The 25,164-nt window shown below is 44.0% G+C and overlaps 1 protein-coding gene across 1 annotated transcript in view; it reads right to left on the bottom strand.

The window, feature by feature from the left end:
• Window positions 1-25,164, bottom strand: part of LOC132869540 (actin nucleation-promoting factor WASL-like) — a 123,873-nt gene that overhangs the window by 72,164 nt on the left and 26,545 nt on the right. The window contains exon 3 of the mRNA XM_060902752.1: window positions 1,645-1,731. Coding sequence (XP_060758735.1) covers window positions 1,645-1,731 — 87 coding nt within the window. The remainder of the gene's footprint in view (window positions 1-1,644; window positions 1,732-25,164) is intronic.

The following is a 25,164-nucleotide window of genomic DNA, read 5'->3' as shown; positions in this document are numbered from 1 at the left end:
CTGCGCCATATAAAAATTTAGTTATAAATCTGTGATTTTGTTTTTTTTAAACAAAAGCCGAAAGTTAGGTATCGAATATGTTTCTTACAGAATATGTTACGATAGTAGCTGGTCTTGTATAAATTTCTCATCTCATCTCATTATCTCTAGCCGCTTTATCCTGTTCTACAGGGTCGCAGGCAAGCTGGAGCATATCCCAGCTGACTACGGGCGAAAGGCGGGGTACACCCTGGACAAGTCGCCTGGTCGTCACAGGGCTGACACATAGACACAGACAACCATTCACACTCACATTCACACCTACGGTCAATTTAGAGTCACCAGTTAACCTAACCTGCATGTCTCTGGACTGTGGGGGAAACCAGAGCACCCAGAGGAAACCCACGCGGACACGGGGAGAACATGCAAACTCTGCACAGAAAGGCCCTCATTGGCCACGGGGCTCGAACTCGGACCTTCTTGCTGTGAGGCGACAGCGCTAACCACTACACCACCGTGCTCAGCCCGTTCTGAGCTATAAAATGAGTTGTGGTCTATTTTTTACCGTAGCATGTTATTTGTGTGCGGGGAAGGACACACATTAACAATTTGCATGTGTAGAATGGAATTTTCCACTCCAACAGTTGGAAGTTGATCGTGCTTCCATTTGCGGTCTTTCTGTTACACGAGTGATCTATTTGGACATTATCATTGAAAAGGTGAGTTTTGACAGTTTTATTTTGTTTTAGTCTTGCAGTATAAGGCAACAGAATGTTTCTTTTTCATCTTACTTTCATATTTCATAGTGTTTGCGTATTTTTGGCCAATATTTTGCAACCATGGTGAATTTAGATCAATTTAGATCCGGCCAGTCATTTTGCCCCACCCCCGCCTCGCACCCCGTCCAGTGTGGTAGTGATGTCCCGTTGCTCGCGCGCTGCAGCAGAGACCCGCACGACCTTCAGCCAGTACAGTCGCTGATCTTTCTTTCTTTTTTAAAGATTTTTTTTGGGCTTTTTTTTTAACCTTTATTGGATAGGACAGTGTAGAGACAGGAAATGAGCGGGAGGGAGAGACGGGGAGGGATCGGGAAATGACCTCGGGTTGGAATCAAACCCGGGTCCCCGGATTTATGGTATGGCGCCTTATCCAACTGAGCCACGACGCCCCCACGGTTGCTGATCTTTCACCAGCGCCGTTATTCTCAACTTTCCGGTGTGTTCTTGATTTTTCCATTGTGTCCTATTTCGCCATATCAAATACCCAAAATGTATCATATTATTCATATTTAAGTGAATAATCAATTCAGTCATCATAATTTGGCATTTTTAACCCAAGCAATCAAAAAGAGGAAATTTATTCAATATTTTCACTCATCTGTGAAGGAGGGGCTTTAATTTTCCACAGTGGAGACCAGATAAAGCAAGATGATATCTTTATTCTTATTCAACATGACAAAAGAAACATTGAGTGTTGGGTAAATGCAAAAAAAAAGTAAAATTAGAACATTTATTTTTTGACCATAATGTCCCAAATGAGACACCAGTTTCTGAGACAGACCCATATATATATATATATATATATATATATATATATATATATATATATATACACACACACACACACATAATTAAAAAATAAATGTATAAAGCAGCAAGCACTTACATCTCCTGCAAAGGTCATGAAGAAGGGTTTGGAACAGTTCATCTTAAAGTCTGTGTAGACTTCCTGGTCAAATAAGGTTCTGCCATCCTGTGAAAGCATTGAAAGCAGGACTTTAACTGAGAAGGAACTAGGCTCTTAACAGAACAGCCATGTTACTGTGGAATCTATGTGGGAGCCCATTTAGTATATTTTTTCCATTCCATTTTCTGGAATTAAGTGCTCTATGATGAAATGTTTTGTTTCCAACCATGAAGGTAATTCAAAAACACAGTTATTATCATATAACCTAACCCCACTTATACTCCACCTGCAAAAACACTGAACTAGCACGAGTCTCTTTCTTAAAGAAAGCAGAAAAGTGCTAAAACTGCATTTCTGCTGTCAGAAAAAGTATCTTTTGGATAGCTATGCAATGTTTCATTCTATTAAATTAATTAGTAAGTCATAGTTAGATAGTTTATAGACAGTTAAACATTAAACACTTTAAAATGTACATTAACCAAGTACAAGAATTTATTAATCAAACTTATGTCCAATTTTCCCTTTTTTTTCCATATTACATGCATATGGCAGACCCCATTTCAATTCTATATACAGATTAATTTAATTGACACACTAAATCTTTGCAGGCGTTGACCCATTTTCCCCATTTCATCTGCAGGTAGTTATTACAACAATGTATAGCTAGCTTTTAATTGTATTTTAACTCAAATAGGTCAGATTTACGTGAAGTTGCATTTATAAACAGGCAACAGGTGGCCAACACAATGGCTGAAGTTTTGGTCTAAGGACACCAAGAAGTGCCTCCAGGAGTGTTTTCAGGACACAAACTGGGAATTGTTCCAGGACGACTACTGGGAGAACATTGAGGGCCTCTCTCATTGATCCAAAGACTACATGTGTTTCTGTGAGGACACCATTGTACCCACCAAGAAGGTGTGCTGCTATCACAACAATAAGCCATGGATAATCAAAGAAATCAAGTGACTTCTTAAAAGGAAGATGGCATTCATAGCTAAGGACAAAGAGGCACTCTGGGCTGTTCAAAAGGAGCTTAAGAGGAAGCTGAGAAAGGCTAAGAACAACTACAAGGAGAAGATTGAGGCAAAGATGAGACAGAACAACACAAAAGAAACATGGAATGGGATGAAATGCATGACAGGATGCAGTCTGTCCTTACCTGGAGTGCAGGGAGACCTAGCATTTGCATTCAAACTCAATTTATTTTTCAGTAGGTTTGACAACCTGTGACTCTGTGCCCCCAGACAGTGAGGCGAGGTCTCCATTTAACACCCCTGCCCCCATAAACACCTCTGATGAAGCCAATGCTCCCCTTCCCATCGACACCTCCGCTACCCCCCACTTGACAAACCTCTGACCCCAGAGGATAGCCCATCCTCACCCATCAGCCCCCTTCAAGCCAACATTACCAGAAGAGTGGACCAAGGACACCTCATCACTCCCCCCATCCCCTTCCATAACGACTCACCCAAAGCCAGGAAGTCACAGCTCCTTGCAAACCCCTTCACCACCCAGCCCCACTCTCACCACCATCCAGGTCCAGCAGGGAGCTCTCCAGGCTTCAGAGATGCAAAGCCAGTGGACCTGATACCATCAACTCCATGATACTGAAAGTGTGTGCTGGGCAACTGGCAGGTCCTTGACAACACCTTTTCAATCTCTCTCTGAGGTTGAAGAATGTGCCCACACTCTGGAAAACCTCCTGCAATGTTCCGGTGCTGAAGAAGAGTCATCTCAGCAGTCTTAATGACTGTAGGCTCTGACATCACACATCATGAAGACCTTTGAGAGACCTTTGAGGACCCAGCTCACAGCTTTCCTGGACCCACTACAGTTTGCTTACCAGCCACATATTGGGTGGAGAATGCCATCATCTACCTGACACACAAGGCCCTCTCTCACCTGGAGAAGTAGAAAAGCCCTGTGAGAGTCATGTTCTTTGACTTCTCCAGTGCTTTCAACACCATCCAACCCAGCCTACTGAGAGAAGCTGCTGGAGATGCATCTGCACCCCGACACCACTTCCTAGATCATGGACTACCTCACAGGCCAACCACAGTATGTCAGGGTGGATGGCTGTGTCTCTGAGTCTGTGATCAGCAACACCGGCATACCCCAAGGAACTATACTGGCACCGTTCCTCTTTGCTCTCTACACCTCAGACTTCTGATACAACTCCTGCCACCTCCTGAAGTTTTCCAATGACTCTTCCATTGTTGGATGCATCACTAGAGACAAGGAGGAGGAGTAGTCAAGTCAAGTTTATTTGTATAGCGCTTTTAACAATAAACATTGTCGCAAAGCAGCTTTACAGAATTTGAATGACTTAAAATATGAGCTAATTTTATCCCTAATTTATCCCCATTGAGCACACCTGTGGTGATGGTGGCAAGGAAAAACTCCCTCAGATGACAAGAGGAAGAAACCTCGAGAGGAACCAGACTCAAAAGGGAACCAATCCTCATTTGGGCAACAACAGACAACATGACTATAACATTAACAGTCCTAACATAAAGTCAGCTTCGTTGATGCTATAAACACGCCACCGATGGAAACCCGAACGCAAAACCGTTCACGACAGCCGCAGTCCCAAAGTCAGCAAGTCAACTGTAGTCCCCAGCCACAAAAGCACCACTGCAAGAGTCCAGAGCGTCCTCCAGGCGTGACCCCCAACTGTCCACATGGGGCCACCCTCCACAGGAGCGATGCGATGAGACTCCAACCAGACACAGGGCACCAGGATGGATCAGGCAGGTCTGAGGAGCAGAAGAGGTCAGCATCTCGATCCCAGGACCGACATGTAACTCAGAGGGACAGATTTGTGGGGGAGGGGGGAGAGAAGAGAGAGAAAACACAGGTTGTTAGGTATGCCCAATGTCACCTGAATAAGTAGGAACAGTATACATATTGCACGGAGTACAAGCAGGGACTCCGGCAACTAACTATGACAGCATAACTAAAAGGGGAGAGCCAGAAGGTAACACAGGCATGAGGGACATAAAGGACATAAAGCAGCCAGCCACTACACCGTCAACAAACTCAAGTGAGCAAGCGAGTGGGGGACTGACAGCATCCATACATTCCAGTTTACCAAAACACTATGTCTGAGGACCCTCCAGATCTACACCTTTACCTCATAAACACCATTAACAAAAGGCTTGACTAAACAGATATGTTTTCAGCCTAGACTTAAATGCTGAGACTGTGTCTGACTCCTGAACACTACTTGGAAGGCTGTTCCATAACTGTGGGGCTTTGTAAGAAAAGGCTCTGCCCCCTGATGTAGCCTTCACTATACGAGGGACCAGCAGATAGCCTGCACCTTTTGATCCAAGTAGGCATGTCGGGTCATAGAGGACCAGAAGTTCACTCAGGTACTGTGGTGCGAGACCATTCAATGCTTTAAAGGTCAATAGTAGTATTTTATAACCAATACGAAATTTGATTGAGAGCCAATGCAGTGTGGATAAGATGGGGTGAGTTCCAGTAAGTTCCAGTAAGGACTCTTGCTGCTGCATTTTGAACTAACTGGAACTTGTTTATGCACTTATTGGAACATCCAGACAGTAAGGCATTACAATAATCCAACCTGGAGGTAACGAAAGCATGAACTAGTTTTTCCGCGTCATGTAGTAACATAAAATTTCTTATCTTAGCAATATTTCTGAGATCAAAGAAAGCTATCCGGGTAATGTTATCAATGTGAGTTTCAAATGAAAGACTGGGGTCAATAATCACTCCGAGGTCTTTTACTGCTGCACGTGAAGAAACAGAAAGGCCATCCAGAGTTACTGTGTAATCACAAAACTTACTTCTAGCTGCATGTGGTCCTAGTACAAGTACTTCAGTCTTGTCAGAGTTAAGCAGAAGGAAATTAATTAGCATCCAGTGTCTAATGTCCTTTACACATTCCTCAATTCTATTAAGCTGGTGTCTCTCATCAGGTTTTGCAGAAACATACAACTGTGTCATCAGCATAACAGTGCTGATGCAGTGCTAATACAATGTTTCCGAGTACAGAGGTCTGACTGAGAGCTTCATCACATGGTGTAGCAACAACCACTTGAAGCTCAACATCAGCAAGACTAAGAAGCTAGTGGAAGATTACCAGAGGAACAGAAGCCCTCTTGTCCCTGTTTTCATTTCAGGGAGAGGAAGTGGAGAGGCTGGACTCCTACAAGTACCCTGGGGCACAGATCAACAATAAACTGGACTGGATACACAATACTGATGCCCTCTATAGGAAATGACAGAGCAGACTGTTCTTCCTAAGGGGGCTAAGATCTTCAGTGTGTGCAACAGACTCCTGAAGGCATTTTACTAGTCTGTGGTAGCCAGTGCCCTCTTCTTTACTATGATGTGCTGGGGCAGTGGCATCAGGACTGGAGAGGCCAACAAACTCAAAAAGCTGGTGAGGAAAGCCAGCTCTGTGGTGGATCTGGAGCTGGACAGTCTGGAGTGGGAGGGAGGGAGAGAGAGAGAGAGAGAGAGGAGCCATCATAGATAATTCCTCTCACCCTCTCCATGAGGAACTGTGGCAGTTGGGCAGCTCATTCAGTCATCAGCTCATTCCACCCAAGAGCAAGACGGAGCACTTCAGACACTCATTTGTGTCCACTGCCATCAGACAGTGTTCTCAACAACAGTGAAGAACATAGACTGCCATCATGCTGACACACAGAGTCCTTCTCCTGCACTGGACTCATGTGGAACATTGCACATATGTATATATTCTGTATATGTTGTCCTTTTTCTCTCTTGCCATAGAACTATCCCCTCCTCTTGTCTGCATTATCATCATGTACCGTATCACATAGTGCACTATTATTGTTACAGTTCCACCATACCTACAGCTACCTACCTTCTTTATAAAGTCACTGTGTGACTTTATATGGCTCGACAACACTAGTTTATGCACACCACTAGTGGATGTAGTGCCACTGCCAGTGCTTTTTGTTTGTGGCTGTCTTTTGTGAGCAATTATCCTTATTTAGCTCCGTCTTTATTCTTTTATAGTTTATATTACATCTTTTTATTCCATTTTATATACCTCATCAAAAGATTCCCATGCAGGGATGGCTAATGTGACAATGGTTCCACCATTGATAAGGCAATGCATCCTGTGACAAAAAAAAATTAAAAATAAAATAAAAAAGGATATGATGCGAGTCAGTCATGGTATATCCTGGATATACCATAAACTGACCACCATTTCAGCCAAGTCGAGTCATAGCTGTGACTCCGCAAGCATTTCTGTGTGTGTAGATCTACACATCATGATCATGCCTAGCGTGGCAGGCAATAGCACACTGCACATGTACAAGAGGAAGGTCACGCCAACATAAACAACAAACCTGGCTGCCTCCAGTGAATCTCAGCATAAACACAATCTTAATACTTTTAGTTTGGAATTTTTTGATGAGGGACATACAACCCCGATTCCAAAAAAGTTGGGACAAAGTACAAATTGTAAATAAAAACGGAATGCAATAATTTACAAATCTCAAAAACCGATATTGTATTCACAATAGAACATAGACAACATATCAAATGTCGAAAGTGAGACATTTTGAAATTTCATGCCAAATGTTGGCTCATTTAAAATTTCATGACAGCAACACATCTCAAAAAAGTTGGGACAGGGGCAATAAGAGGCTGGAAAAGTTAAAGGTACAAAAAAGGAACAGCTGGAGGACCAAATTGCAACTCATTAGGTCAATTGGCAATAGGTCATTAACATGACTGGGTATAAAAAAGAGCATCTTAGAGTGGCAGCGGCTCTCAGAAGTAAAGATGGGAAGAGGATCACCAATCCCCCTAATTCTGGGCCGACAAATAGTGGAGCAATATCAGAAAGGAGTTCGACAGTGTAAAATTGCAAAGAGTTTGAACATATCATCATCTACAGTGCATAATATCATCAAAAGATTCAGAGAATCTGGAAGAATCTCTGTGCGTAAGGGTCAAGGCCGGAAACCCATACTGGGTGCCCGTGATCTCCGGGCCCTTAGACGGCACTGCATCGCATACAGGCATGCTTCTGTATTGGAAATCACAAAATGGGCTCAGGAATATTTCCAGAGAACATTATCTGTGAACACAATTCACCGTGCCATCCGCCGTTGCCAGCTAAAAGTCTATATTTCGAAGAAGAAGCCGTATCTAAACATGATCCAGAAGCGCAGACGTCTTCTCTGGGCCAAGGCTCATTTAAAATGGACTGTGGCAAAGTGGAAAACTGTTCTGTGGTCAGACGAATCAAATTTTGAAGTTCTTTATGGAAATCAGGGACGCCGTGTCATTCAGACTAAAGAGGAGAAGGACGACCCAAGTTGTTATCAGCGCTTGGTTCAGAAGCCTGCATCTCTGATGGTATGGGGTTGCATTAGTGCATGTGGCATGGGCAGCTTACACATCTGGAAAGACACCATCAATGCTGAAAGGTATATCCAGGTTCTAGCGCAACATATGCTCCCATCCAGACGACGTCTCTTTCAGGGAAGACCTTGCATTTTCCAACATGACAATGCCAAACCACATACTGCATCAATTACAGCATCATGGCTGCGTAGAAGAAGGGTCCAGGTACTGAACTGGCCAGGCTGCAGTCCAGATCTTTCACCCATAGAAAACATTTGGCGCATCATAAAACAGAAGATACGACAAAAAAGACCTAAGACAGTAGAGCAACTAGAATCCTACATTAGACAAGAATGGGTTAACATTCCTATCCATAAACTTGAGCAACTTGTCTCCTCAGTCCCCAGACGTTTACAGACTGTTGTAAAGAGAAAAGGGGATGTCTCACAGTGGTAAACATGGCCTTGTCCCAACTTTTTTGAGATGTGTTGTTGTCATGAAATTTAAAATCACCTAATTTTTCTCTTTAAATGATACATTTTCTCAGTTTAAACATTTGATATGTCATCTATGTTCTATTCTGAATAAAATATGGAATTTTGAAACTTCCACATCATTGCATTCCATTTTTATTTACAATTTGTACTTTGTCCCAACTTTTTTGGAATCAGGGTTGTAAATCAAATATACCATACACTGAAAGGCTCTGGTTGAAATTATGGATTCTCCGAGGTGACTAGTGTGAGGGAAATTTAATGGACGAACACTGTTATTCTCTGTGTTTCTGTATGTTGAGCTCAAGTGGCTTAGTGTACTGAGAAGAGATGTTTTCCACATGCTGTAATCGCCTTTCTGTGGCCTTGGCTGGTGATAAGCAGGGTGTCTGAGTTCCTGCACATAGCAGAGCATGCCAGGTGCATGCTTTAACAAAGCTTCATAGAAAATCTTGAGCCAATCACATGAAGACACAAGCAGTAAGCGAATGACTTGAGGAGTATATAGATAACAGCCACTAAAACACAACTCAGAGCACGCGCGTACTCTTGGCATCACTGAAGTGGTGTCTTCTTCTCTAATTCTCTTTCCTATTTCATATATCTTTTATATGATCTACTATAATAAATAACTGAAAAGACAACTGCTAAGCGTTCTGAAGTATTTATTAGAAGTTTCCATTACAATTTGGCGTCCCTGGGTGGGCCCTATGCATCTGATCCTCGGATGACGGGACACTCCCAAGGCTACGGTGCGGAGCTGAGAACTCTGACGAGAGACCAGACCGTCAGGGCTCACCGAACCAGTAAGTGATAACTTTGCATTCTTGTGTAAAGAAATTAGTGGAAACAGTATTTAAAGACTGATATAAGAGATGGACAGAGATTTGTCCTAGTCAAGGAAGACTGATATAAGAGACGGACAGAAGTTTGTCCGAGCCAGGAGGACTGCTAAGCTGTGGTATCATCAATATGTTTGCAGAAACGGATAAAACACAATTGTGAGACAATAAACCACGAGTAGTTTATTGGGTTGTGTAAGAGAATTATCCGCCTAAGTGACGACTGGGTAACGGCTCATCTACTTGAGAGAGGGAAGTACGGGTGCGTGTCTCGACAGACTCACGTTCAGCGATTCGTAACTGGGAAAGAATTGAATCTTGCTCCCTTTGTTCTGTGTGAACAACTGGCCCGTCGTAGGAACGGGATAGAGAGGTTCGATCACGAAGTTGCAAAGACACACCGGTGTGCACGCAAAATATTGATGAATTAACAGAGTACTGTCCTCCACCAAATTCTGAAACAGAGAAACAGATTTTGTACACATGCGTGAGTTGTCTTTGAGGTTGTGCTAAATGATACCTACTTTAGTTTAAGGCAAATGTCAGATAAATTGTTTACTAATAAGAACGCACCTAAAGGATTATTGTGTCACATTTTTGGACATAGTCCAACTTGTTCTTCTTGTGATCCGAATAAAAAAAACTCAGCCATTGTTGTCATAACCTATTGATATAACAGTGTATAATGAGGAACAGAAATGGTAAGTTAGGGAAAGAAAAGAAAAAGCAAGTAAGCCTGAAGCTGCATGTGCTATAATAAGAATTGGATGTTCCTGTGACAGCCCAAACATCCAGTTTATGAAAACCTCGTATGGCGAGGACTGTTTGGCACAGTTTGACATATGGGTAAAGGACTTAGAATTCCCTGAGAAGGGCAGTTTTAGTCCCAGGCAGATAGAACAGTTAGAAGAAAAGTTGAAACAGAAGGAAAAAGAAGAGTCTGCAGATTATGTTAAGTTCTTAGGGGACTGGAGGGTGGTTTCTGCATGGAAAGAAGAAACACTTAAGAGAGAGTACAAAAGAGAGAAATGACAGGCAGGGCTCTCACCCTCTTCTCAGTGTTTGAAATTTCAGATGGACCCTGACCTGGAGTCTGCCCCAACACCCCGACACACACTGCCTCCTCAGCAAGGTGGAGCATCACTCCCACAAGCGCTTCACCCACAGAAAGGGGGAGAAGTCGAGACGAAGAAAAAAAAACTGAGCCTCTGGAATCTCTCCCAGCCTCCCAGCCACCTCCAGCGTCAGCGCCTCTCCTCGCTTCTCCGTCACACATGAAAACCGGTCTTGCATATGGCAATGGAAGAGACACCCTCCTGGACCTGACCACATGCTCACCAGTGGGTCCACAAGGCTGTAACCTAAAGTCTGAAGTTCTTCATCTTCCAATGGTGGAAATGGCTGAAGCTGACAGCGTGCTTCTAGTCCACAGACCCTGGACAACAGCTGACATGAAGGAAAGCATGGCTTCTCTTCCTAACGTGAGAGAGGTAGGAGGAAAGAGATTTGGTAACGAACTATTGATGTTTTGCAGAGAATTCTGACCGACCACCCATGAATGTTGCCACCTGCTCATGACCAAGATGGGTATAGATTGGAGCAAGGCTTCCAGAAAGTGGCCAGAAACCAACCAGCGGATGGCAATGGTGAGTACAGAGATACCATCACTGCTCTCTGTGCTCATCTGATCGAAGCTTTTCCCTTGAACATAGACATTACTAAGATTAGTATGTGTAAGCAAGAAGATGGTGAAGTGGTGTCAACATTTCTTGCCCATCTCACCGCCGCGCACGAGAAACACAGTGGCCTGACCAGGCCCGTGACCCTGGCTGCAGTGGAGGGCACTCCTGAGCCTCACCAAGATCGAGCAGTATGCTGTGCATGCAAAAAGGCTGCTGAAAGAGAAGGAGAAGACAAAGTCAACACAAAGAGACCAAGACCTACACGCTGCCACTCTCACTCTTCTCCAGACTGCTCAGCCTGGACCTAGAGGAAGAGGTTGAGGAAGGGGCTGAGGCAGGATGACCTGGATCCTGGATTTTGATCCATCCTGGATAAAAGGTGCAACCTGCTACAACTGCAATCAGAAGGGACACATTGCTTGAAATTGTCTCCACAGTAGCAGCCAGAGGCCCTGTGAGGAGTACAGCAAAGCAGACTGATGGGCGGACTCCAGGAACGGGTCCCACACAGAGAACAGGGGAGGTAACACACCCGATGATACACATACACATAGACAGGAGCATTCACATAACGTTAAACATATTAGCTGCAGCACCTGCATGCAACAGCAAGACTACACAGAAACGCCCGATACACCAGTCCAAATAGATACACCTGAAGTTGCATTAAGTTTGTTAAAATACACAACTACTCCCTTGTATGCCCCTCACTGTGTGTGGGCATGTGTTAACCTTTTTAGTAGATTCTGGAGCAGGACACTCAGTCATACAACATGGGGTACTTCCAGTAGACCCACCGCTCAGCTCAAATTAAATTCAGACGATGGGCGTCTCAGGACGACCTGTAACCGAAACTTTCTCAGTCAACCTCCCGTGTAAAAGCAAGGTAGGAATAGTTACGTCCCACTCATTCCTCATCTCACATACATGTCCAGTAAATTTGTTAGCACGTGATTTAATGTGCAAAGTAAGAGTAAATCTCACGTCCACTCCAGATGGACTAACTATTGAAGTAACTGAAATGTGCGGTGTGCAGTATGGGTTTGGAAGCCCCCTGCATGTGTATGTCTGGTGGCTTTGCTCAGATCAACTCACACAAACTCCCAAACACCTTGTACAGCTCGCACACTTCACCACAAACACCTCATCAGTTGACACAGATTATATGAAAGAGGAAGATTTGCACTGTACAGCACATGTTCACCAAGGGCAAGATGTAGAGTTTGAAAAGACTTGGTTTGCAGACCCCCATGCACGTGAAAGATTGACTCTCAAAACTACATATTAGTCTAAACATTATTGCGCTGTGCAGGTCCATTTTACTCATTGTCCAAACAGCTGCATCAATGTTCGTCACAGTGTTCTCAAACATGTTATACGCAGCCTTGTGTCAGAGGACTTTGAGGTCGGCTGCTGCCAACATGATTTCTTTGGCATCATTAATTCTATATCCCATGTCTCATTAGCAAGGCCACGAGCCGCCCATCGGAAAGATGTGGGGAAATGGGTCAAGAAGTGTGCAGTCAATGGCAATGAATGGTCCCAAACAGAGGACCCTAGTGTGTTGTTTTGCCAAAGCTTGGGGTCTACAAACAAAGTCATGCTGGGTGTGTGCATGTTAAGCGCAGCGTAATATTAGCCACTGATGACCGGGATCCTGGGGACCCTGGCCATAGTGGCCTGTTTGTCCCTGTTTCCGCAGGCATAACTCCAGCAGAGGTGCACCCCAAATTGGCGGGAGTTCCAAATTCCGTTTGGGCGAAGGGTAAACATAATGTAGGCCTAATAAAGAATGCTGAACCAGTGGTGATCACCCCCAAATCAGATTTCAGGCCTAAACAAACCCAATACCCACTTAAACCAGAAGCAATCGCAGATATAAGACCGGTCTTTGATTCGTTGCTGAAGGCAGATGTAATTGTCCCTTGCCAGGACTCTCCAGTGTGCACTCCTATTTTTCCAGTTAAGAAGGCAAGAAAACCGTCCCAGCCCAATGAGTGGAGGTTTGTCCAAGATCTGCAAGCAGTCAATGCTGCGGCTGTCCCGCGTGCACCTGATGTCCCTAAAGAGCACTCTGCAGACCACACCCACTCTGGGACTGCCTGACCCTAATGAACCATTTGTTCAAACTGTAGATGAAAAGAAGGGTTTTATGACCTCTGTTCTTTTGCAGAAACATGGGGATAGATTGAGACCTGTAGTCTACTTCTCCAGCAGGCTGGATCCAGTGGCGGCTGGACTTCCTGTTTGCCTGTGTGCAGTTGCTGCTGCTGAAAAGGCGGTAACTGCCTCCAGAAATATTGTGGGGTATTCTAAACTCACCCTTTTGGTCCCACATGCTGTCTCCCTGCTTCTGTTGGAGAAAAAGATGTCACATTTGTCAGCACAGAGATGGTTGAAGTATAACACTGTCATACTTAATATGCTTAACATCATTGTGAAACGTTGTACTGTTCTGAATCCTGCCTCTCTTCTCCCTAAAGAGGATGATGGAGAGCCACATGACTGTGTTGCTCTCACTAAAGATTTTTGTTCCCCCAGGGCAGACTTAAAGAGCGACCCTTTGGAAAATCCAGACATGGTCCTCTATGTGGATGGTTCAGCCTCCAGAGACCCAGAGACGGGAAAGAACAAAGTAGGTTTTGCCGTAGTCTCAGATCAAAAGGTCCTCAAGGCGTCGTGTCTGTCCTCAAACCTGTCGGCGCAAGCCGCAGAGCTCTGTGCCCTTATTGAGGCATGCAAATTGGCTGCAGGGCAATCTGTCAATATTTTTACAGACAACAGGTACACATTTGCGTTGTGCACGGTTTTGGCACCATTTGGAAACACAGAAATTTTCTCACTAGCACAGGATCTCCCACTGCACATCATAAACTGGTCTCTGAGTTGTTGGATGCTATTCTACTCCCTAGAGCCATTGCTGTGTGCAAGTGAGCTGCCCATACTAACAATACTGATCTTGTGTCTCAAGGGAATGCCAGAGTGGACGCGGCAGCTAAGTGTGCAGCCTCAGCTTCCAGTTCACCCTCTAACCTTGCTTTTCCTCAGGTTTCTACCTCCTGTTTACAGCTAGCGGAGCTTCAGAGCACTGCCACCCAGGACGAGAGATGAGTCTGGAAACAGGCCGGCTGTATCTTTGCAAACTTGGTCTAGGTTTGTCCCTCGGGCTGTCCCTGTCTACCAAAACACGTGTTCCCTTTCTATGCAAAATTGGCACATGGGCTCACCCATGTGTCAAAAGGGGGGATGGTAGCAGAAGTAACAAAGAGATGGTTCACAAAGGGGTTTTCAAATTATGCTGTGAAATTTTGCAAGCAATGCTTGATATGCGCACAACATAATGCAGGTCAAGGTATCAAACTAACTCAAGCAGCACACCCAATACCAGACAAACCATTTGGTCTTCTCCAAATGGACTTCATTGAACTGACACCTTGTGAAGGGAAAAGGTGTTACCTGGTAATAGCTGACATGTTTTCAAAATGGGTTGAAGTATTCCCCACAGCTAAACAAGTCTCAGAGGCGGTAGTCAAAGCACTCCTGCAATATATAATTCCTAGGTGGGGTATACCTAGCAAAATCTCAAGTGACAATGGAACACCCTTTGTTAATGCAGCCCAAAAGAAAATAGGAGCATTCCTTGGGCTAGACCTGAAACAACATTGTGCCTATGGCGGTGCGGTGGTATAGTGGTTGGCGCTGTCGCCTCACGGCAAGAGGGTTCTGGGTTCGAGCCCCGTGGCCGACGAGGGCCTTTCTGTGTGGAGTTTGCGTGTTCTCCCCGTGTCCGCGTGGGTTTCCTCCGGGTGCTCCGGTTTCCCCCACGGTCCAGAGACATGCAGTTAGGTTGACGTGGGGCGGCCTTGGGCTGAGGTGCCCTTGAGCGAGGTACCGAACCCCTGACTGCTCACCAGGCGCTGTAGTGCAGCTGCCCACTGCTCTGAGTGTGTGTGTGTGTGTTCACTGCTTCAGATGGGTTAAATGCAGAGGATGAATTTCACTGTGCTTGAAGTGTGCATGTGACCAAATAAAGGTTTCTTCTTTCTTTTCTACCATCCTGCCAGTGCGGGAGCAGTAGAGAGGAAAAATGGGTCACTTAAAAATAAACTAAGCAAAGCTTGTGCAGAAACAGGGCTAGGATGGACAAAGGTCCTCCCTGTAGTACTCACACAAATGAGGATGCAAACTAGGCCTAAACATGGGTTAAGCCCATGTTGAAATTCTGTTTGGATGAGTACCCAACATGGGGATAGGGCCAGCCCAAGGAACACTGCCGAACAGCAGACTGTGTGATGATGCAATGTTGAATTACTGTGCAACGTTGTCCTCTGCTTTGAAATCTATCCACAAACAGGTAAAAGAAGCACTTCCCAAGCCCACTGAGGGACCTCTGCATGATCTACAATGGTGAAGGACTTCCGACGAACCAAGTGGAATAAACCACAGTGGAATGGCCCATTCCAGGTCCTGCTTGCAACTCCAACGGCAGTGAAGGTCACGGGCAGAGTGACGTGGATCCACGCTAGCCACTGCAGGAGGGTTCCTGAATTGGCTGAGCAGGAGGAAAAAGGAGGCCTGAGTGACCCAGACGCTGACTAAAGCTCGTGAGGAAGAAAGGCATCACTACATGGAACAGTGCGAGTATCACATCAATCACACATGCACCCTCAATAGGGAATTGTATTTCAGTGTCTAGCCGATAGATAAGTCTTAGGGTTTTGAGTTTCCTCCAAGTCCCGGTTAGGTGGGACGAGGGCTGATAGGGCGTGCCCGCCCTCTGAGCACCAACAAACGTCAAGAAGGGCAAGGGTTAACTCGGAGACATAGTTAACATAAAATGAAGGGGGTAAATCATTATAAGCTAGGTCCAGTCATGGGCCTGAGCATCCTGATCCTGCTGGGGCTCACGGGAGGATTCGTGTGGTGGTCGATACAGGGAATCCAGGCTGACACAGAATCAAAGACAGTTGGTTTAGTGAATGGAAGACTCTGATTCTATCCACCATACTGGTCCTAGGTTTAGTGATTGTGATGCTATGTTTGCTCCCTGTTTTCTGTCAATGTTGTATGTCTGTGTTTCAGAGGCAGCTGACAAATATTGGTTACCAGATGGTGAAAATAGACTCAGACGACTTGCCTGACTGGCCTCCAAACCCACACGAAGACTATAACCCACCGTTCGATGACATCAGCACAGTTGACATGAAATTAGCCCTAACTTAAAACACTTTCATTTATGGTTGTTTCCTGTTCTATTATTCCTGATCTATGTATATTCAGTTGTGCTCATAAGTTTACATACCCTGGCAGAATCTATGATTCTTTGACCATTTTTCAGAGAATATGAATGATAACACAAAAACATCTTTTCCACTCATGCTTAGTGGATGGGTGAAACCATTTATTGTCAAACAACTGTGTTTTCTCTTTTTAAATCATAATGACAACAGAAACTACCCAAATGACCCTGATCAAAAGTTCACATACCCTGGTGATTTTGGCCTGATAACATGCACAGAATTTGACACAAATGGGTTTGAATGGCTACTAAAGGTAACATCCTCACCTGTGATCTGTTTGCTTGTAATCAGTGTGTGTGTGTAGCACTTCTCTCACTTGGACCTGTATTGTGCTATTTACCACTTATTTAGACTACTAGATTCCTGAGTTGTGAAATGAGGTAATGACTAGAAATATATAAAAAACTGCAAAACTTTATTTTGTACAGATTCCTGGTATGAAGAAGAGAAGAGCGGTTAAAAGAAGAGTATTAGAGATTAGAGTTATTAGAGAAGAGAAAACAGGCAGAGTTGCAAAAGCGATACGTATATATCCAATACAAAATGAACAAAATAGTAATAGAATGTAATTCACATCTGTGCTCTGGGAGTAGTGAATAAATAAAAAAACACCACTATTGCTAATAATAGTGCACTTCACATTCACTTCCCAGGTGTTCAACTACAAATCAGATATCAGAGTGATAACAATAATAGTGAGCCGTTCAGCTCACTATTAAATTGAGGGAAAGACCTTACAACTTGTAAACCAGAATAAAATAAAAGCCGTATGGCAATTGTTGGGTATTCACCCAAATACACAACTTTGTACATACAAACAAAAATAAGTGCAAGTAATACTGATACTGTAACAGTGCAATCCCACTCAAAAGTCGTTCACAAAACATTCATTCACACACAAGTCAACTGAAGAAAGTCAAGTCAAGTCAAGTTAGAGTATATAAAGTAGGGTCTTCTTTTTTCCAGGAAAGAGAAAAGTGTCTTAAGTGTCTTATCTGTACTCCTTGAGACAGGAACAGCTGGTGAAGGCGACCTGCAGCAGTTGGCCAGACTGCTACAGGCGCATCAGAGAACGGGGGGTTTCAAGGGACAGGCTCGCCATCTTCAGGTTTTCTCTGGAGCTCGCGGTGAATCAATCCGTATCAAAAAAAAACAATCTACACGAAAGATCATGACAGTCACTCATCAACTTCCAATCCAAATTCTTATGTAATATTTTCTATAGCATCCGTATCTCCATCAGTATCAACATGTAAACAATCAGTCGGTACCGCTATAGTGCCCTGAAACATAGCAATGTCTCAGCTGTAGCTAGCTGACGGCTAGTGCAAGCTAACAGTAAACCAACACTAGCTTAAGCGGACCGTATACAGTACATATGAATTACAAGGCAAACAAATGTGAATCATTAAGGAAAACTACATGTATAATGAAAGGAAGTGTATACCAATACACACTATACACTGAAATGTCGATCAGAAGTCAAACAAATTACTATTTCCCTCACAATATTAGCAGGCTAATATTAATTTATTGGTGGGCTAATACCATTACATATTCCATAAACACATTTGCTACGGACATTCACGTCAAGTAAATTCAATGTTAAGATTGAATAACAAAAGTAAACGTGGGAATACCACTCATATTCAACAGGTAAGGGTCTATACTACGGAGTAAATACTTCGATTGGTTTTTGTATAATCTTTATGGCTTCTAAATCACTATTATATTCACTATGGAAATTCTGATTCACGAAGCGTTTGAATAACTCACCGAAGTTCTTCAGGTGTATTACAAAAGAGAAAAGGTGTTCTTCAAGTAGAAAACGGGAAAAAGAGAAGTTCAACGGTGGAAAGAAGTATAAGATGTTAAAGAAGAAGTTGTAAAAAGTTATATCAAGACAAGTTCAAAGTGACGTTCTAGGGTTCGTGAGGTTCAAGCTAAAGTCTTGACGTTCAATCTACAGATGCGCGCAACAGAGTCTATGCGCATGCGCGTGCGGTGCATTAAAATCTAGCAGGGCTACATGTGCATAAAAGCTGAGTGAGTTTCTGGGATCCAGACAGACTCTTGCATCTTTCATCCAGCCACTGACATTTCTGGATTCTGAGTCATGGGGAAAGCAAAAGAATTGTCAACAGATCTACAGGAAAAGGTAGTTGAACTGTATAAAACAGGAAAGGGATACAAAAAGATATCCAAGGAATTGATAATGCCAGTCAGCAGTGTTCAAACTGTGATTAACAAATGGAAAATCAGGGGCTCTGTTAAAACCAAGCAAATGCCACAAAGTATCTCACCTACAATACGCCAAACAGCACAGAGACAAGCCTCAAAACTTCTGGAACAAGGTAATTTGGAGTGATGAGACCAAAATTGAACTTTTTGGCCATAACCATAAACATTACATTTGGAGAGGTGTCAACAAGGCCTATGATGAAACGAACACCATTCCTACTGTAAAGCATGGAGGTGAATCGCTGATGTTTTGGGGATGTGTGAGCTGCAAAGGCACAGGAAACTTGGTCAAAGTTGAAGGAAAGATGAATGCAGCACATTATCAGCAAATACTGGAGGCAAATTTGCACTCATCAGCCTGGAAGCTGCGTATGGGGCGTACTTGGATGTTCCAACATGACAACGATCCAAAACACAAGGCCAAGTCGACCTGTCATTGGCTACAGCAGAACAAAGTGAAGGTTCTGGAGTGGCCATCTCAGTCTCCTGACCTCAATATCATTGAGCCACTCTGGGGATATCTCAAGTGCGCAGTTCATGCAAGACAGCCCAGGAATTTACAGGAACTGGAGGCTTTTTGCCAAGAAGAATGGGCAGCTTTACCATCTGAGAAAATAAAGAGCCTCATCCACAACTACCACAAAAGACTTCAGGCTGTCATTGATGTTAGAGGGGGTAATACACGGTATTAAGAACTGGGGTATGTAAACTTTTGATCAGGGTCATTTGGATGTTTTTTTGTTGTCATTATGATTTAAAAATAGAAAACACAGTTGTTTATCAATAAATGGCTTCACCCAACCACTAACCATGAGTGGGAAAAAAGTTTTTGTGTTATCATTCATTTTCTCTGAAAAAAGGCCAAGAAAACAAAAATTCTGCCAGGGTATGTAAACTTATGAGCACAACTGTAGCTTGCGAGCATGAACTTAAGACATCTATGTCTTACAAAACAGCCTTAGCATTTTCCCTGTACGCTCAATGACATGTTAACTCGAATCTCTCTGGGAACTCTTATGACTGAAATTGTGTACATTTCTTTCTTTTAGCAATTATTATCCTGTAAGATAAAAAGGGGGGAAATGTGAGGGAAATTTAATGGACGAACATTATTATTCTCTGTGTTTCTGTATGTTGAGCTCAAGTGTCTTAGTGTACTGAGAAGAGATGTTTTCCACATGCTGTAATCACCTTTCTGTGGCCTTGGCTGGTGATAAGCAGGGTGTCTGAGTTCCTGCACATAGCAGAGCATGCCAGGTGCACGCTTTAACAAAGCTTCAAAGAAAATCTTGAGTCAATCACGTGAAGACATAAGCAGTAAGCGAATGCCTTTAGAGTATATAGATAACAGCCACTAAAACACAACTCAGACCGCGCGCGTACTCTCGGCTTCACTGAAGTGGTGTCGTCGTCTTCTCTAATTCCTTCTCTATTTTACAACCCCGATTCCAAAAAAGTTGGAACAAAGTACAAATTGTAAATAAAAATGGAATGCAATGATGTGGAAGTTTCAAAATTCCATACTTTATTCAGAATCGAACATAGATGACATAAATGTTTAAACTGAGAAAATGTATCATTTAAAGAGAAAAATTAGGTGATTTTAAATTTCATGACAACAACACATCTCAAAAAAGTTGGGACAAGGCCATGTTTACCACTGTGAGACATCCCCTTTTCTCTTTACAACAGTCTGTAAACGTCTGGGGACTGAGGAGACAAGTTGCTCACGTTTAGGGATAGGAATGTTAACCCATTCTTGTCTAATGTAGGATTCTAGTTGCTCAACTGTCTTAGGTCTTTTTTGTCGTATCTTTTTTATGATGCGCCAAATGTTTTCTATGGGTGAAAGATCTGGACTGCAGCCTGGCCAGTTCAGTACCCGGACCCTTCTTCTACGCAGCCATGATGCTGTAATTGATGCAGTATGTGGTTTGGCATTGTCATGTTGGAAAATGCAAGGTCTTCCCTGAAAGAGACGTCGTCTGGATGGGAGCATATGTTGCTCTTGAACCTGGATATACCTTTCAGCATTGATGGTGTCTTTCCAGATGTGTAAGCTGCCCATGCCACATGCACTAATGCAACCCCATACCATCAGAGATGCAGGCTTCTGAACTGAGCGCTGATAACAACTTGGGTCGTCCTTCTCCTCTTTAGTCTGAATGACACGGCATCCCTGATTTCCATAAAGAACTTCAAATTTTGATTCGTCTGACCACAGAACAGTTTTCCACTTTGCCACAGTCCATTTTAAATGAGCCTTGGCCCAGAGAAGACATCTGCGCTTCTGGATCATGTTTAGATACGGCTTCTTCTTTGAACTATAGAGTTTTAGCTGGCAATGGCGGATGGCACGGTGAATTGTGTTCACAGATAATGTTCTCTGGAAATATTCCTGAGCCCATTTTGTGATTTCCAATACAGAAGCATGCCTGTATGTGATGCAGTGCTGTCTAAGGGCCCGAAGATCACGGGCACCCAGTATGGTTTTCCGGCCTTGACCCTTACGCACAGAGATTATTCCAGATTCTCTGAATCTTTTGATGATATTATGCACTGTAGATGATATGTTCAAACTCTTTGCAATTTTAGACTGTCGAACTCCTTTCTCATATTGCTCCACTATTTGTCAGTGCAGAATTAGGGGGATTGGTGATCCTCTTCCCATCTTTACTTCTGAGAGCCACTGCCACTCCAAGATGCTCTTTTTATACCCAGTCATGTTAATGACCTATTGCCAGTTGACCTAATGAGTTGCAATTTGGTCCTCCAGCTGTTCCTTTTTTGCACCTTTAACTTTTCCAGTCTCTTATTGCCCCTGTCCCAACTTTTTTGAGATGTGTTGCTGTCATGAAATTTCAAAATGTCTCACTTTCGACATTTGATATGTTGTCTATGTTCTACTGTGAATACAATATCAGTTTTTGAGATTTGTAAATTATTGCATTCCGTTTTTATTTACAATTTGTACTTTGTTCCAACTTTTTTGGAATCGGGGTTGTATATATCTTTTATATGATCTACTATAATAAATAACTGAAAAAACAACTGCTAAGCATTCTGAAGTGTTTATTAGAAGTTTCCATTACACTAGCATAATACTATTTTCTGAGGTGCTGCCACTGAAGTGGCAAATAAAGGCTGCCACATTTCCTTTGTTTCATAAATATGCAAGAGAATTAAGTGTAAATATAAATTAAACACAGTTGGTCTTTGTAGCAGTTCGTAGGAGGGGGAGGAGCACAGAAAGACGGCAGGCCAGAATAAAGTTCAATTAAAGCCGCAAGCGGCCTCGACGGGCCCTCGCGCCAGCGGCCAAGGGGGTCGGGGGCATGCGTCCCCGCGAAAGACCTTCCACAGCTTCCTCGGCAAGAGACATTACTCCCACAATGGCGACAAAGCACAGAATTGGACACATGGCAACAATAGGGTCTCGCACTGTACGGTGCTCGGGGCCTAATAATAAAAATAATAATAATAATCCTTCAAAAACAATAGGGTCTTGCACTGGACGGTGCTCGGGCCCTAATAATAATAATAATAACTAGAAACTATATGCCAAGCAGGCACCTTAATGCGAGAGGCAAAAATCACAACACGTTAGGGGGCGCTATAGAGGCCCTGAGGCCCGCCTGGATCTGGGCTTCTGGTTCTCAGTAGCGGTGGCAGTCTAAGAAAAAGGAGCCAAATCTCGTGCGTTGTCGACCATGGCAAGCGCCCCAATAAGGGTCACGTAAAGTGATTGCTTGCCAAGTTTGACAAATCAGAAGCTGCAATATCATTTTTGCCATAACCAGCACCCCCAGGGGCGAAAGTGCACAAAATTTGGCGTATATGTCAGGTGAGCTATGCAGAGTTTGCGTATGAAGTTTGATGACAAGTGAGTAAATAGAAGATGAGATATAGATTTTTCAAGAATAAATATTGTGGTTTTTCCCATGTCAGTAGGTGGCGCTATGCTGTACATGAGTGATAATGAGTTGGAAAAATAAGTGTCTACAACAGCAACGTACTATCACAAGGTAGTGGTGTGAAGGAAAAGAGGAAAGATTGGATTTTTTGCCCAAAAATAGCGCCCCCAGTGGCGAAATATCACAGAAATTGGGTAACATGTCAGAAGCCCAATGAGGGATTTGCGTGTGAAGTATGAGCAGTTTTGAGCAATTAGAAGATTTGTTATGAATTGTTAAGCATGTAAAATTTTGCATTGAAAATTGATTGACGTATAACTTCTGAACGGTTTATGCTACGTGAAACGTATTAAGTACCTTTTGGCAGCCATGTCTGTAGATGATGTGTATCAATTTTGGTGACATTCCTATGAACGGTCTAGGAGGAGTTGCGCCGTCTTCGTGGCCATGCATTTCGCACAAAAGTGAAATTACCTCACTTCCTGTTGGGCGTGGCTAATGCATTGGCATTACATTTTTGTCCGGCTTAGTGAGATACATATGCGTATCAAATGGCATGCCACTACTACAAACTACATGGAAACCAGGCACCTTAATGCGGGAGGCCAAAATCACAACGAGTTAGGGGGCGCTATAGAGGCCCTGAGGCCCGCCTGGATCTGGGCTTCTGGTTCTCAGTAGCGGTGGCAGTCTAAGAAAAAGGAGCCAAATTTCGTGCGCTGTCGACCATGGCAAGCGCCCCAATAAGGGTCTTGTAAAGAGTTTGCTTGCCAAGTTTGACAAATCAGAAGCTGCAATATCATTTCTGCCATAACCAGCACCCCCAGGGGCGAAAGTGCACAAAATTTGGCGTATATGTCAGGTGAGCTATGAAGAGTTTGCGTATGAAGTTTGATGACAATTGAGTAAATAGAAGATGAGATATAGATTTTTGAAGAATAAATTTTTTGGTTTTTCCCATGTCAGAAGGTGGCGCTATGCTGTACATGAGCGATTATGAGTTGGAAAAATAAGCGTCTACAACAGCAACGTACTATCACAAGGTAGTGGTGTGAAGGAAAAGCATTATGGAATTATTTACCAAAAACCCGTTTTGGAGCAATTGCGTCGGCCAAAAACAGCGCCCCCCATGGACGAAAATTCCCAAAATGTGGTATACATGACATGGGAGGTAGTAAGAGGGTGGCCGTGAAGTTTGACCAAATTTGAGGAAAGATTGGAGTTTTTGCCCAAAAATAGCGCCCCCAGTGGCGAAATATCACAGATATTGGGTAACATGTCAGAAGCCCAATGAGTGATTTGCGTGTGAAGTATGAGCAGTTTTGAGCAATCAGAAGATTTGTTATGAATTTTTAAGCATGTAAAATTTTGCATCGAAAATTGATTGACGTATAACTTCTGAACAGTTTATCCTACGTGAAACGTATTTAGTAACTTTTGTCAGCCATGTCTGTAGATGATGTGTATCAATTTTGGAGACAGTCCTATGAACGGTCTAGGAGGAGTTGCGCCGTCTTCGTGGCCATGCATTTCGCACAAAAGTGAAATTACCTCACTTCCTGTTGGGCGTGGCTAACGCATTGGCATGACATTTTTGTCCGGCTTAGTGAGATACATATGCGTACCAAATGGCATGCCACTACTACTAACTACATGGCAACCAGGCACCTTAATGCGGGAGACCAAAATCACAACGACTTAGGGGGCGCTATAGAGGCCCTGAGCCCCGGCCAAGTTTGGGCTTTTGGGTCTGAGTAGCGGTGGCAATTCTCGGAACTGGTGCCAAATTTCGTGCGTTTTCGCCCATGGCAAGTGCCCCGAAAATGGCCCAACAGCGGAGAAAAATAAAGAAGACGGAAGAATAATAATAGTGAACTCTTACAAGAACAATAGGGCCTTCGCCCATAGGGCTCGGGCCCTAATAACTCTTTTATTGCTCTTTTCAGACGCAATATTTACTCTCTTCCAGGCGCGCGCGCACACACACACACACACACACACGTCATCTGGTTCAGGAGAGAGCTCTCTTCCTCTGCTCGCTCTCTCTTTATATAGGGCGCGGTCACTGGGAAGACACACAAACACAGGTTAATTGACATCAGGTGTAGTGATTCTGCCACTTACCTTCCCTGACTCCGCCCTCCGGTCACAGACCGATGCTTGACCACGCCCCCGCTGCCACATACCCCCACCGCCCAACTCAGGCCGGGCAGCCGTCCGGCCTGCAGCCGACGCCCCCCCCCCACCGGAGGGAAAGTCCGCCACAACCATCTGCACCCTGGCCTGTGGATCACCTTGAAGTTAAAGGGTTGGAGTGCCAGATACCAACAGTTGATCCATGCGTTGGCATCCTTCATGCGGTGGAGCCACTGGAGGGGTGCGTGGTCCGAACAGAGGGTGAAAGGGTGTCCCAGCAGGTAGTAGCGGAAGGGGAGGACTGCGCACTTGATCGCGAGGCACTCTTTTTCGATGGTGCTGAAGCACCCGTCACGTACCGACAGCTTTCTGCTGATGTACAGCACTGGACAGTCCTCCCCCTCCTGGGACAAAATGGCCCCCAGCCCTCTGTCCGACGCATCCGGCTGTAACATAAAAGGGAGAGAAAAGTCAGGGGAGTGTAACAGTGGCTCCCCCACACAGTGCAGCCTTCATCTCAGAGAAAGCCC

This window comes from Neoarius graeffei, chromosome 21 (assembly GCF_027579695.1).
Source record: "Neoarius graeffei isolate fNeoGra1 chromosome 21, fNeoGra1.pri, whole genome shotgun sequence".
Taxonomy (NCBI): Eukaryota; Metazoa; Chordata; class Actinopteri; order Siluriformes; family Ariidae; genus Neoarius; species Neoarius graeffei.
Note: the sequence above shows the minus strand (reverse complement) of the source record. Positions and strands in the feature narration are given on the sequence as shown.